The sequence below is a fragment of the Panthera tigris genome, chromosome A1 (genome assembly GCF_018350195.1).
Source record: "Panthera tigris isolate Pti1 chromosome A1, P.tigris_Pti1_mat1.1, whole genome shotgun sequence".
In the NCBI taxonomy this organism is placed as follows: Eukaryota; Metazoa; Chordata; class Mammalia; order Carnivora; family Felidae; genus Panthera; species Panthera tigris.
In genome coordinates, this window is record NC_056660.1 from 116,407,215 (window position 1) to 116,421,567 (window position 14,353).

The 14,353-nt window shown below is 42.8% G+C and overlaps 1 protein-coding gene across 5 annotated transcripts in view; it reads left to right on the forward strand.

Moving 5' to 3' along the window:
- LOC102955497 (protocadherin alpha-C2) overlaps positions 1 to 13,912 on the forward strand; it is a 128,216-nt gene extending 114,304 nt beyond the window's left edge. For 4 of the 5 annotated variants that reach the window (XM_042985456.1, XM_042985451.1, XM_042985428.1 and 1 more), the window contains exon 4: positions 11,962 to 13,912. In XM_042985456.1, coding sequence (XP_042841390.1) covers positions 11,962 to 12,272 — 311 coding nt within the window. In that variant the 3' untranslated portion in view covers positions 12,273 to 13,912. The remainder of the gene's footprint in view (positions 1 to 11,961) is intronic. The other variant, XM_042985436.1, reaches the window with a different exon arrangement.
- The last annotated feature ends 441 nt before the right edge of the window (positions 13,913 to 14,353 follow it).

A 14,353-nucleotide genomic window follows, 5' to 3' on the forward strand; every position in this document is an offset into this window, starting at 1 on the left:
TGTGTCCCCCAAACCTTCATTTTCAGCATTCTGCTAGCTCTAGGTTATAACAGCTTGGCTGAGGCTGGGGGCATTGTAAGAAGGCTCTAAGGGGAAATTGCCCTCCCTGGACTCCAGCAACCAGGAATAAGGTACAGAAAACCATGCAGCTTGAGCCCTGCTAGGTTAGGGGGTCATGGAAAGACATATTATTGATTTTTTTTTTTTTTTTTTTTTTTTTTTTGGTTTACTGCGGAGAGCTTGGAAGATTTGAAACCAGCCATTCCAGTTTCTGAATCTGTGTTCACAGCGCATGATGTCTTTATACTCTTAACCTAGAAATGGTAGAGTTATTTTGGGCACAAAGCAAGAGCTGTGGCTTTAAAAATATGCCACTGTATTTATCTCTTCCGCTCCAAAATTACTGAAAATTAGCCCAGCTGTGGCCTGAGGCAACAAATAGCCACAAAATCTCCTTCCAGATCACGCAGCCACTGCCCCCCTCAACCCCCCAAGCAGGCGGTTCACCCAGGAGTGTCACTCTCTGGGGAGTGGATTCAGACCAGCCCGTCTGGCTTCATACTCACATCATCCCCTCCCTGCCACTCTAGGGGTCAGACTGCTAGGCCTGTGAGTGAGCTCAACTCTGTCTCCTCCCTCATCCCCAAGGCTTCACAGAAATAAAATAATAATAACAAATCAATTATTGAGCTGGAGAGTCCAAGCCAAAAGAATTTTTCAGTTTTATTACCAAATCCCTGTGTGATTCAGGGCAAAAGACCTTGCTGTAATTAAGCCTTCAGTTCCTTACCTATAGAATGGAAAACTTTTTTTTTTTTTTCAAAGTAGGCTCCCTGTCCAGCACAGGGCCCAATGTGGGGCTTGAACCCACAACCCTGAGATCAAGACCTGAGCTGAGATCGAGAGTTAGACGCTCCACTGAGCCACCCAGGCACCCCGGAAATCCTTTTTTATAACAATTATTTTTTATAATTATTACTTATTATAGGGAATATATGTGTGTGTGTGTGTGTGTGTGTGTATACATATAAATGCAAATGCAAAATGCTTCATAAAATGCTTGACCTTTAATAAGCAATTTATCAGTATTCCCTAAGTGACTGAATCTTCTGCTCCTCTGATCTTACTAACAAGTAAAATGTAATGAGTTTTTACTTTGTGTCATGCACTGTTTTATATTCCATAAGGATAATTACATTTAATCCTGCAAAAACCCTATGAAGTGCTATTATCTCCTTTACACATGAAAACTGAGATACTAAATGATTTGCTAGACATCACATAATATATATGCTGTAGCCATATTTAAACCTACTATTCTGATTATAGAGCCTCAGGTCCTAACAGAGAACACGCAGTGTATTTTTACATTGTCTTGTTTCGTCGGAAAATTCTTTCCACTGACTTTTGAAGGCCTAGGAAGTAGTGGAGAAATGGTGGAAATGCTAGCCCAGGTGGTTGGAGCTTTCTCCCCCTCTCTCTGATCCTGAACAGGATTTGGGTTGCAGACTGCGGTTCTCCTGTGTTTTGTGGGCTGTAATTACTCCGATTAACATTGCCCAATTCATAAAGGCTGAGTGAGCGAGAGGAGGCGGAGCTTGTTCGGGCAGCCCACAGCCCCACAGATGGTAGGATGGGGGTGGGGTAGAGCTAGGGATGCTTTACAGCCAGGTCTTTCAGCAGGTTTGATGGCGGATGGTTTTTGCCTTTTGGTCAGACTGAGCGTGTATGATTCTACAATCTGCTAGGTTCTGCTAAAACACACACACACACACACACACACACACACACACACACGAGAGACAGATGAAATGGTTGCTTAAGACGGTGCAAACAAAATCGGAGCTGCTTGAGGCTATAGTGGCAGGCTCCGGTGGGGAGAGGAGTCAAGGAAGGGGGAGAAGTGGGATGTCCCTGCGCAGAACGCCTGCATGTTCACCTGCAAACCCAGAATCTGCAGAACCTTCTGTGCTGTGACTTTTCCCTGGGCAGCCAGAAGTAGCAGCGGCAACCCCAGCCAGAGAATGAGCAATCCAGGGGAGCTGTCTGGCTGGGCCGGAAATGGCTGTAATCATTTAATAGCTTTTGCTGGCTGCACTGACCTAGCGGAGTGGGCGGTAGGCAGGCTCCAGAGTGCTGTCTGGAAAGATAGCCCGGGCTTTAATCAAAATGATGGGTTTTCTGGAGGCTCTTTATTAACCTTAGGACTAAATCCCAAAGATGGAAACAAAGGGATGAATGGGGTGGTAAGGGGAGGGCTGAAACCTGCAGAATGGGCTGTGATTTTCCTGAGCTTGTCACTGCTTCATCCATGCCCCGCCCCCAGCCTCTGTTCTTCTTTCAGCTGATTCTAGCTTAGGGGTTCCTGCCTGCATCTCTGTCTCTCAAATGGTGGCAAAACACATCTACCAAAGTAATCGCTACATTTGTATAATGCTTCAGGGTTTTCAAAGGGCCTTCAGGTACAGCTCAGCATGTGGTGGAGTTAAGACTGCCTAGGTTCCATCCGGTCCTAGGCTCTTCCACTAAGTAACTGGGAGATCATTGATCCTTAGTCTCTTCTTTTATAAAACAGACATACCTATAAAACAGACATGGATATTGGCAATATTTACTTCGTCTGGTTCTTGTGAGGAGCAGAAATTACATTGCACACAGGTCTGCTTAGCCTGTGCCACGCACATAGGAAGAGTACAGAAAATGTTAAATACATCCAGAATCCTGTGGTGTAGACAGCAAGGTGATCATCTCCATTTTATGGGTGAGAAAACTGTTTCAGAAGTACTTATGCAAATTGCCCAGGACTTTGTATTATGAATGATAGAGGTCAGGGCAAGCTCTCAAGTTCAGAAGAGCAAAAAGCAAGGTGAACAGAGGAAAAGAGAATTCGACCCCCCCTACCCCCCCCCCCCCCCCAGCATACTCCAGCCTGTGACCCTCCAAGAGCTTTCCTCAAAGTACTATCCTTGGTCAAAATGACTTGGTGTTATTCTGTTGGGGAAAATTAATGTAAATCAGAAAAATCTCTTCTGGCCTCAGCTGACTGCCCAGAGCGGTTCAGAATAGGGTTGGGGGTGAGTTCACAAGGCTGGCATTTGCTGCACTCTGTTCAGGACCTTCCCCACTATGTGCTTTGGCAAACCCACTCATTCCCAGTCCCCGAGGCCAAACTCTGGCCACAGTTCCTTTATAAAACAGTAAAGTTGGATGTTGCCAAAAAAGACCCGGGCAGTGCCTAAGAGAAGTGTCTAAGGTGGCTTTATAGGATTAAATGAAGTGGCTAGCTACCTTCAGAGGGCAGGGGTTTTGTTGTTGCTGTTGTTGTTTTTTGTTTTTGTTTTTGGTGCAAAAACGTGATTTTATTAAAGTATGGGGACAGGACCTGTGGGCAGAAAAAGCTGCCAGCAGTTTTGTTTTGTTTTTTTTTTAAGTTTATTTATTTATTTTGAGAGAGAAAAAGTGTGAGTGGGGGAGGGGCAAAGAGAGAGAATCCCAAGCAGGTTCTGCGCTATCAGTACAGAACCCAAAGCCCAATTCGGGGCTTGAACTCACAAACCATGAGATCCTGTGGTGTAGACAGGAAGGTGATCATCGTGACTTAATCTGAAGTCAGATGCTTAACCAACTGAGCCACCCAGTTACCCCAGAGGGCAGCTTTTTAAGTTGGAGATCTTTATGCATTTTAAAAAATATGTATGTTGTTCTGACTTTTTTTTTTAATTTTTTTTTAAACGTTTATTTATTTTTTTTGAGACAGAGAGAGACAGAGCATGAACGGGGTAGGATCACAGAATCTGAAACAGGCTCCAGGCTCTGAGCTGTCAGCACAGAGCCCGACACGGGGCTCGAACTCACGGACCGTGAGATCATGACCTGAGCCGAAGTCGGCCGCTTAACCGACTGAGCCACCCAGGCGCCCCTGTTCTGACTTTTAAATGTATTCCTACCTGTGGTGGAGAAATCAGCCAATACCAAAAAAAGGGGAGGAGGCAAAACCATTTACTGTAATTATGATTATATTCTATTAAAGCTTTTATTTATTTATTTTTTTAATGTTTATTTATTTTTGAGAGAGAGACAGAGCGTTAGTGGTGGAGGGGCAGAGAGAGAGGGAGACACAGAATCCAAAGCAGGCTCCAGGCCCCGAGCTGTCAGCACAGAGCCCAATGTGGGGCTTGAACTCACAAACTGTGAGATCATGACCTGAGCTGAAGTCAGACGTTTAACCAACTGAACCACCCAGGTGCCCCTCTATTAAAGCTTTTAAATCCCATTGGCTTGTAATCTGAATGTCAGGGAAGGACTCTGCCTAAGGATCCAGACCCCCACCTGCTTGGTATATGCCTGAAATCTCCTTTCTAGGCTCTGATAGAGTCTTAAAGTTTATTTATTTTTTATTTATTTTGAGAGCGAGAGATGCTGGGGGTTGGGGGATGGGCAGAGAGAATCCCAAGCAGGCTTCACACTGTCAGTGCAGAGCCCCATGCTGTGCTTGAACTCACCAACTGTGAGATCATGACCTGAGCCAAAATCAGGAGTTGTAAAATTGACTGAGCCACCCAGGTGCCCCTCCCCCCCATGGAGTCTTGACTTCATGTCAGTCTTGGCCTTGCCAGTGAGCTAGGTTCCCTAGGACCAGAGGGGAGGGACTTGTGGGAAGTCACAGGAGGGGGAAAAGGAAAAGAGGAAACATTCCCTGGATTGACTATTTGCTGGTACTGGCCCTGGTATCTCTTCCTTTCTCGTCTTCTTTAAAGGGGAGTATTTCCTTGATCCTGCCCCCAAAGTCACAGCATTTTATAGGTGAATATGGCCAAGGGGCTTTAGTGCTCTTGGTCAAGAGGGACTCAAGATTAGGAGGTCAGTAAGTGTTGTTCATCAGATTCTGAAGCTCTTATTTCACCTGAATGAGCCCTCAGAGATGTTTGCTTACACATGAACCAGAACAGGTTAGTCACAATCGTCTGTAAGGGACTCTAGAAACCAGATTTCCTTCTGCTCTGCAGAAGCTGGATATGAGGAAGATGCACTGGAATGGATCTATGATCGCTTCTTGGAGTTAAGGCTGAGTCAGACCAACCAAGACTCCCCGCAAAGGCCGAGAAGCTCAGTGACATGTAAAAGAAACTCATTAACTCTTAGCAGTCCTGCTGTGAGGGGCTCCCTTGTCCAACAGACCTAGCCTTTAATGTCCTTTAATTCTGCAAGATAAAGACATCTCTGAGCTCTGCATCTCCAGATGACAGTCCTGAGGCCTCATGCAGAGTCCTGGCTGTGGTTGGGAAAAATTTCCATCCTGGGCTATGTGAGAGACCCCAGAGTGGTATTGAAACCCAGTTTTCCTAGATGACAAATCCCGGCTTTTAAACACCTGCCTTGCTTTTGTCTCCATCTCTCAAGGACAAGGTCTGTATGTTAAAGGTAAACAGGCAGATTCTGGCTGAGTTCAGTTGCAGATTTATCTCCGATGGCTAAAGAAATTAGTCTTAGTCTCAGAGAAAAAGCACCCGTGGCCCCCGTGTCCACAGAGCTGTAAAGTTCACTCTGCCAGGGGAAGCATGTTGTAGGGAAAGAGATTTGGGGGAGAGATGAAAGTTCCTTGCTTCTTTTCCCTACTGCCTGCTGGTACTTGAGCTAAATTTGCAATATATTCTTAACCTGCCTTCCTAGCCCCAAGAGCTGTGCCATATATAGTTGCCCATATGTGGTTCAATTTATTGGGCTCTTACGTTGTGCTGGCGATCAGGCTTAGCACTTTACACACATCACTTCACTGTCTTTAGGGACAAGCAGCAGTGAGTGCAGTCAGTGGAGGGCTGTTGGATCTGTTGGAGGGCCTGCTGCTTCTCCTACCAGTCCTTGAATTCACCCACCCAGCAAGTATTTATTTAAACCCCTGTTATGGGCCAGGAATTGTGCTAGACTCTGCTTAGGTAGTGGTGAATGAAGCAGATACCTTTTCTGCCTCTCTGGATGTTACAGTGACAGATGGAGGTGAAGGACATTGCTGCTTGGCCGGGAGGGTCATAGAACACCTCAGTGAGGGGGTTACATTTGAGCACAGACTTGAAGAATGAGGAGTCCTGCTAAGAATGGAGGGGAGATCATTCTAGGCAAAAGGAAACTGTGTGCGTACAGGCCTTGAGGCAAAAACAATCCCAAGAGGAGTCTGAGGACCCAAAAGAAGGCCTGTGTGGCCAGAGGATAGTGGTGAGAGGGAGTCTTGGAGATGAGACTGGAGAATAAAAAATATCAGATTATTGAAGGGCCTTATATACCATGTTAGGGAGTTTGATTTTTATTATTTTGTTAAGGCAGTAGAAAGCCTCTGAGTAATTTTAAGCAGAGGAGTGATGTAATCTGCTTTCTATTTTTAAAGAATTTTACTGTATGTATGCTATATTTCAGTTTTTAAAAAAGGGAGAAAAACTTAAGGAGTAAAGATGACTCTGGCTCCTGGGTGGAGGGCTAGAGAGAAGCAAAAGTCAAAGCAGGCTGGACAAGGAAGAGCCTGTTGCTATAATTCACATTCAAGGTAATGGTGCCCTGAAAAAAAGGTAGTGACAGTTCATATGGAGAGAAAAGGACAAAGTCAAGGTATATTTAGGAGGCAGGAATGACAGATCTTGATATACGTTAAGTGGAAAATGGAGAATAGGGAAAAAAAAAATGGAAGTTTCTGGCTTGAGCATTAAGGTGAATGGAATGCCATTTATTGAGACTGGAGAGATTTAGAAAGAAATAGATGAGAGGAATCTAGAGTTCTTTCTGCTTGAGATGTCCCATGAGACTTTCAAGAATAGATATAGGATGGGCATTTGGAGACATGAGATTGGAGCACAGAGGGATACAGTCTCTAAATATAAATCTATATCTCATCAGCATATTTGGACAGTACATATACTGATGGACATGGCTGAGACCTCGAAAGGAGTGAAGAGAAAGAAGAAGGTACAGTGCCAAAAGAGGAGAATGGTTTGATAAGGAACTCATAAAAACAAGTGTCTCCCAAAGCGGCGGACAGATGCCCCTGAGAGGTTCACTACATTGCAGACTAAAGTGTGACCACTGGCTTTGGCAATAATGTGATTAGTGAGCTTGACATGAGCAGTGTTAGAGAAGTAGTGTCTAAGAATGCCAAATGAGAGAAGATAGGTAAGTGACAGGTCGGGAGATGGAAATGGCAGATGTAGAGAATCTGAAACTGTAATTAAATGTAAATGGTTTATCTTGCAGAATTTTTCAGGATTCCAGCCCAGGAGCAGTGTCAGATACATGCATGCTACTGTGATGTCAAATGGTTTCAGTGTCGTGGCCGCTGGGATTACTTTACACAGAAAGACTATTACTCTTCCTCTCTAGATCTGACCTCTACTCTTCTAGAAGTCATCCATATCCTTTATCATGTGTCTTCCAGCTAGATTCTTGGGGAGGTCTTGCATTGAAAACCCCTGTGGATACATCATAATTTCCCCCTACCCAGGGCAAATTTCATCTCTCCTCTGGAATCTCCTTTGACTTTCTCAAGTATAATTAGTAATTTTTTCCTCTGGAATCCCATAACACTTCTTGTGTACCTTGGTGATTGCATTTATCCAGTTGCCTTATAATTGCTTGAGTGTCTGTCTCAACTAGACTCTGAGCACACTGAGGGAGGGGGCTGGGTTTGGAAAGTAAGTCTGGCTCCCAGTGCTTTACCCAAACAGGACTATATTTACAACAGGATTCCATTCTTCTATACTAGGTAGCATCCCTCTATACCCACACATCTTTCCATCTCTTCTCTGCTTCATCCCATCACCCCTCAAGGTTATTGTGATACAGTTAGGATCAAATAGTTGGTTCCACTAATTCATCTTTTGTTTTGGACAAAGTAGGTGTCAAAATACATTTGTAGCCAAAGTTTTCTGTAATCACACACTAATTTGCTGCTGCTTATGCTGCAGCTGCTGCTGCTTCCTTCCCCCCCCCCACCCAACCTCCTCCTTCTTCCTCCCCCTATCTCCCTGCCTCCCCCCGCCACCTTCTTCCATCATGTACCTCTGGTTTAGGTTTTTCACCCATTACCTGAAGACAATTAAAGTATTTTGAGTATAATTGCAGACAAAGGTTCTGAAATCCTTTGGCGGTTCTTAGTTTGGGGGAGTCGGGGGACGGGGGTGTTGTCCAGGTACCACAGAATCTACTTATGTCTACAGCTGCCTTTTATGTTACCATCATTATTGAGACCTCCATTTAAAAAATTCTAACAGAGAACTCAGGAGACCCCAGAGGTCCTTAGAACTGGTTTGAGAAAACAGTAGTGTCTACCCAAAATGAGATTCAAGTATTTCAGTTTGTGATTACAATAACAAATGCCCAGGGCTTCTTTCATTGTAGAAGGACTACAAAAAGTTAATTAACAGCACTAATTGTTCCAGGGAATGCCCTGTTTACAATAGCTCTTACAACCTCAGGACTTTTGGTTCTTTGTTTCTTTTTATGAAAAAGATTCTCTTTAATAATATTTTTTTTTCTTTTTACTGAGGTATAGACATATAACATTATATTAGTTTCAGGTATACAATATAATGATTTGATAGTTGTATACATCATAAAATGATCACCACATTAAGTCTAATTGACATCTGTCACTATAGTTACAAAAGAATTTTGTTTGTGTGTATGTATGTGTGATGAGAACTTACAGATCTCTCTTGGCAGCTTTCAAGTAAGCAGTATCATCACCCAGGTGATTAAGAGTCTGACTCTTGATCTCAGCTCAGGTCATAGTTTCAGGGTTGTGAGTTCAAGCCCTGCATTGGGCTCTGCACTCTCAGTGGGGAGCCTGCTTGGGATTTTCTCTCCCACTCTCTCTGTGCCTCCCCTGTTTGCGCATGCTCTCTCTCAAAATAAATAAATAAATAAGTTTAAAAAAAGAAAATAATTGGGGTGCCTGGGTGGCTCAGTCAGTTAAGCGTCCAACTTTGGCTCAGGTCATCATCTCAGGGTTTATGAGTTTGAGCCCTGCATCAGGCTCTACACTGTCGGCACAGAATTTTAAAAAAAGAAAGGAAGGAAGGAAGAAAGGGAGAAAGGAAGAAAAGAGATGCTTTTTAAAAAACAAACAAACAAACAAACAAACAAACCCAGAAACAATCATCACCATGCTGTATGTTAACATCCCAGTGACTTATTTATAACTGGAAGTTTGTACCTTCTGACCACCTTCACCCATTTCACACATACCTGTCCCCTTCCTGCCGCTGGCTACCACTAATTTGTTCTCTGTCTCTATGAGCTTGGCTTTTTGTTTTTGGTTTTGTTGTTACTGTTGTTTTTTAAATTCCACACATAAGTGAGATCATACATTATTTGTCTTTCTCTTTCTGACTTATGTTGCTTAGAATAATGCCCTGAAATTTCATCCATGTTGTTGCAAACGGCAAGATTTCATTCTTCTTATGGCTGAATAATACTCCATTATATATATTGTCAAACATAAATAAAATCGCCAGTTATTTTGCCAACAAAATGAGTTTATTAGGGAATAGCAGAGGAATGCAATTTGGACAAATGGTGGTAAACCACAGGCAAGTCCTAAGAGACTAAGGAAAGGTCACCTCTTACTAGGTTTTAGGAGGAAATTGGGGAGGGTTGTTTTGATCAAAATTCTTTGGAAAAGAACAAGAGTCTGACATCTGTGGTGGTTTCTCTTTGGCTTCAGGTGGTGGTTATTGTGTTGTTGCTGGGGCAGGGAGAGATTGTCCTGTTTTTGTCTTACAAGCAGGTGATAAAAGTCCTGTGTGAAAAGTATCTTTGTCAAGATAAGAGTTACCTTCCTTCTTCTTGTTGGTAGTGCGGGCTTCCAGGAGTGGTATGTGTGTGAGAGATCCCCCTTCCAGGCTTCCTGACTCCATTATTTTTTTTTTTTAAAGTAAGCTCTACTTGCAACATAGAGCTTGAACTCACCACCTAGAGATGGAGTCACATGCTCATGGATTAAGCCAGCCAGGTGCCCATCCTGACTCCATTAAATGAGGTTTTCTTTACTCATTTTTACAATACATGCCACATTTTCTTTATCCATTCTTCCATCTACGGACACCTAGGTTGTTTCCATATCTTGGCTATTGTAAATAACGCCACAGTGAACACAGGAGTGCACATATCTTTTCAAGTTAGTGTTTTCATTTTCTTTGGATCAATACCCAGAAGTACAATACCCAGAATTACTAGATTGTATGGTATTTCTATTTTTAATTTTTTGAGGAATCTCCACACTGTTTTCCATAGTGGCTGCACCAGTTTACATTCCCACCGACAGTGCTCACAGGTTGCCTGTTCTCCATGTCCTCACCAGCACTTGTTATTTCTTGTCTTTTTGACGATAGCCATTCTGACAAGTGGGAAATGGTATCTCACTGTGGTCTTGATTTGCCTCTCCCTGATGATTAGTGATAACTGGGCAACTTTTCATGTACCTTTTGGCCATTTGTATGTCTTCTTTTTTAAAAAGCCTATTCAAATCTTCTGCCTGTTTTTAAAATCAGAGGGTATATTCTTTTGCTGTTGAGTTGAATGAATTCTTTATATATTTTGGATATTAACCACTTATCAGATATGTGATTTACAAGTATTTTCTCCCATGCAGTAGGTTACCTTTTCATCTTGTTGATGGTTTAGTTTGTTGGGCAGCAGCTTTTTAGTTTGACGTAGTGTAGTTTGTTTATTTTGCTTTTATCGCTTTTGCTTTTGGTGTCAGATTCACAAAGACTCACCTCAAGGAGCTTACTGCCTATGATTTCTTTGAGGACTTTTATGCTTTCAGGTCTTATGTTCAAGTCTTTAATCCATGTTGGAGTTTATTTCTGTGCATGGTGTAAGACAGGGGTCCGGTTTCATTCTTTTGCACATAGACGTCCAGTTTTCCCAAAACCATTTACTAAAGAGAATGTCCCCTCCCCACTGTATATTCTTGCCTCCTCTGTGGTAAATTAATTGACATATATGCATGGGTTTACGTCAGGGTCCTCTATTCTGTTTCAATGATCTAAGTGTCTGTTTTTATGCCAATACTATACTGTTTGATGACTATAGCTTTGTAATATAGCTTGAAATCAGAAAGCATGATGTCTCCAGCTTTGTTCTTCCTTCTCAAGATTGCTTTGGCTGTTGGGGCGCCTGGGTGGCTCAGTCATTTGAGTGTCCGACTTCGGCTCAGGTCATGATCTCACCATTAGTGGGTTCATGCCCCACGTCAGGCTCTGTGCTTACAGCTCAGAGCCTGGAGCCTGCTTCGGATTCTGTGTCTCCCTCTCTCTCTCTCTCTGCCCTTCCCCCACTCATGCTCTCTCTCTTTCTCTCTCCCTCAAAAATGAATAAACATTACAAGAAATTTTTTTAAAGATTGCTTTGGCTATTTAGGGTCTTTTGTGGTTCTGTACAAATTTTAAGATTTTCTATTTCTGTGAAAAATACCATTGGAAATTTGGTAAGGATTGCATTGACTCTATAGTAATATTAATTCTTCCAACCCCTGAGCACAGAATATCTTCCCATTTATTTGTGTCATTTCTTCAGTTTTTTCCATAAACATGTTAGAGTTTAGAGTACAGGTCTGTCACCTCCTTGATTAAATTTATTCCTAGTTCTTTTGTTGCCTGTTCTGCTTTAACCCAGTACATTTTCCATCCCATTCCCTGGCAAAATAATCACGACCACATTCTTTAGGAAATTCTGCACAAAGAACCAAAAATATGTCCCTAGAAAATTAGACCTCCAGACCCCTGGTGAGAAAATCTGCCTTCCTGATTGTTTCCGAACACTGACCTTGCCCTCAGGCTCAAAGAAATAAGCCCTGATTTCTTGGGGGGCGGGGGAGCCAGGGTTGTCTGTGCAGCTTCCCCTGTATTCTACCCACTAGCATGACCTGGAAGGCGTGTGCTGACTCTTACTGACTTGGGATGTTTTGTCTTTCAGAACCAGAGGCAGGAGAAGTGTCCCCTCCAGTGGGTGCTGGTGTCAACAGCAACAGCTGGACCTTTAAATACGGACCAGGCAACCCCAAACAATCTGGTCCCGGTGAGTTGCCAGACAAATTCATTATCCCAGGATCTCCTGCAATCATCTCCATCCGGCAGGAGCCTGCTAACAGCCAAATTGACAAAAGTGACTTCATAACCTTCGGCAAAAAGGAGGAGACCAAGAAAAAGAAGAAAAAGAAGAAGGGTAACAAGACCCAGGAAAAAAAAGAGAAAGGGAACAGCACGACTGACAACAGTGACCAGTGAGGTCATCTCATGGAAACAAGCCACTTAGCCAGTTTTTGTAATAATGGCAAATCTCTCCCATGTAGCAACTCCCCACTCCCTTCTCCTGTCTCCATGAGCCCTCTCTTATAGACCTCAGAAATCTGCAGAAAGTTCCCTGTGTCTGTGTAGATCACATTTAAGAGGTTTTGTCTTAAAAGCTTTACTAAGTCTGGTGTTAACTCTTTCTCTCCACTCTGGCTTGTTTTCAGAACCTAAAAAGCAGACCCAAGTTTCCTTTCTCCTCCGCCGCAAAGGAGAAGCTTCCCAGCCCCGCCAGTGAGAGGTTGGACTCTCTGCCCTGTGCTCCGGGGATCCTGTCTTGATGACACTTGCAGGGCAGGCTCAAAGGTTTTGAGATTGAGCAGCTTGGGTGTCTGTGGCCACTGGGTTTGTGTGGTTACCGTGGGCGTGTGAGTGCCAGACATTGGCTGGGATGGGCCAGATGAGACTAGTTGGTGCAAGGAGGGCCGGGAAACAAAGGCAAAGAAACAGTGGGAGTTGCCAATCCAGGGGGAACGTGAACTAAAAGGGACCAGACTTTCTAAATCTTACAACTCAAGAGGCAGTGGCCACCCTCTCGCAGACAAAACCACCCCTGCCGACAAGGCTTTGGGCATCCTCAAGTCTGTTGGCTGTGGTGTCATTATGCCTAAAACCTGCATTACACCTACAAGCCAACAGTTCAGTGTTGAACGGGGCCAACCAGGGCACCAGAAGCAGATCTGATGTGTTTGCTGTGCGTCCTTGTGCTCACTTTATCAAAAATTCTTTTGCACACAATGTTTATGAAAAGGCTAGATCCTTTTCCAACACATATGCAAAAGCAGAAGCGAAAGAAAACCCCAACACCTCACTTTATGCTGTTTGTTGTTTGATAGACTTATTTAAAAAAGAGAAAATCTATGACTATAAATCTTTAAAGAGAAATATGACGAGTCCCCCCTCAACTCCTCAAAAGAGAATCCAGTCTACAGCCATTTAAATGATCATTGCTGCTACAGAAGTGCTTTAAGAGAATTGCCTGAAACATCTGTATTATACCGGCCACCTGCCAATCACAGCTTTACTCTTTCAGGTCACTCTGGGGCTGCCTCTTGCATGTATTAATTACTAAATAAAAGGATCTTTCTCTGTCTCTTTTCTAAGAAACAATTACGTGCACTTTGAATACACAGTACCTTCTCTAGCCAACTATATCAAGACCCCGAAATTGAAGAAAAATAATTGTTTTCTCATACACACAGTGAGCCGACTTTCCAATCCTCGAATTCTGTGATTTGTCTTGGTGTGCCAGCCCACACCTTCTCTTTGGTTTAGTTTTCCTTTTTTAGAACACTCTGAATTGCTAATCTTGCTGACACCTATGATGTTACCTGAAATCAATCTCCCATATGTATGCTGTATGCTATTATAAGACTCCTGAAATATACTTACTCTGTGCTTGTGTATGTGAATGTTAATGCAACTATACCTAGAGTGAACTTTAAGCTTTATTGTTGAATGTAATTCCATTATATTTCCTTTTGTACACCTGTGAAAAAGTGGAGTAGTGTTTTTTTAACCATTGTTAATCAGCTTTTGTGTATGAAAGACACAGTAAAATTTCTTTCTTAAATCAAGACACTGGTGATTCAAGGAATTTTATTTATGGTCAGCCAAGAGCTGTCTCTTGCCAAGACTCCCACTGGCAAGGGAATAGATAGAGCTGTTTTTTTCTAGTAACAATTCTGGAATGAATACCGTGGTTATTCCCTGAGGGTATGCAAGCACAAAATTTACCAATCTGACCTCTCTGAAGTCACAGAATGCTTTGAAATTATAATGACATCTGGAATATCAGCTCATAGCGAAGAATAAAATTTACTGTCACCTTAAATAAGAAATTTTAATTTTGTTAAAATGTACAATTTAGAAGTTTAATTACATTATCTTTTAAACGTTATCATAAAAGGTAGGAGTCTGTTATTAAAACAAAAACATTAAATCTAAAAAAAAAAAAAAAAAGCCTGTTCTGTCTGCTTTTAGCTTCATTCTCCCATATTTTGAAGGGTGTGTAACTT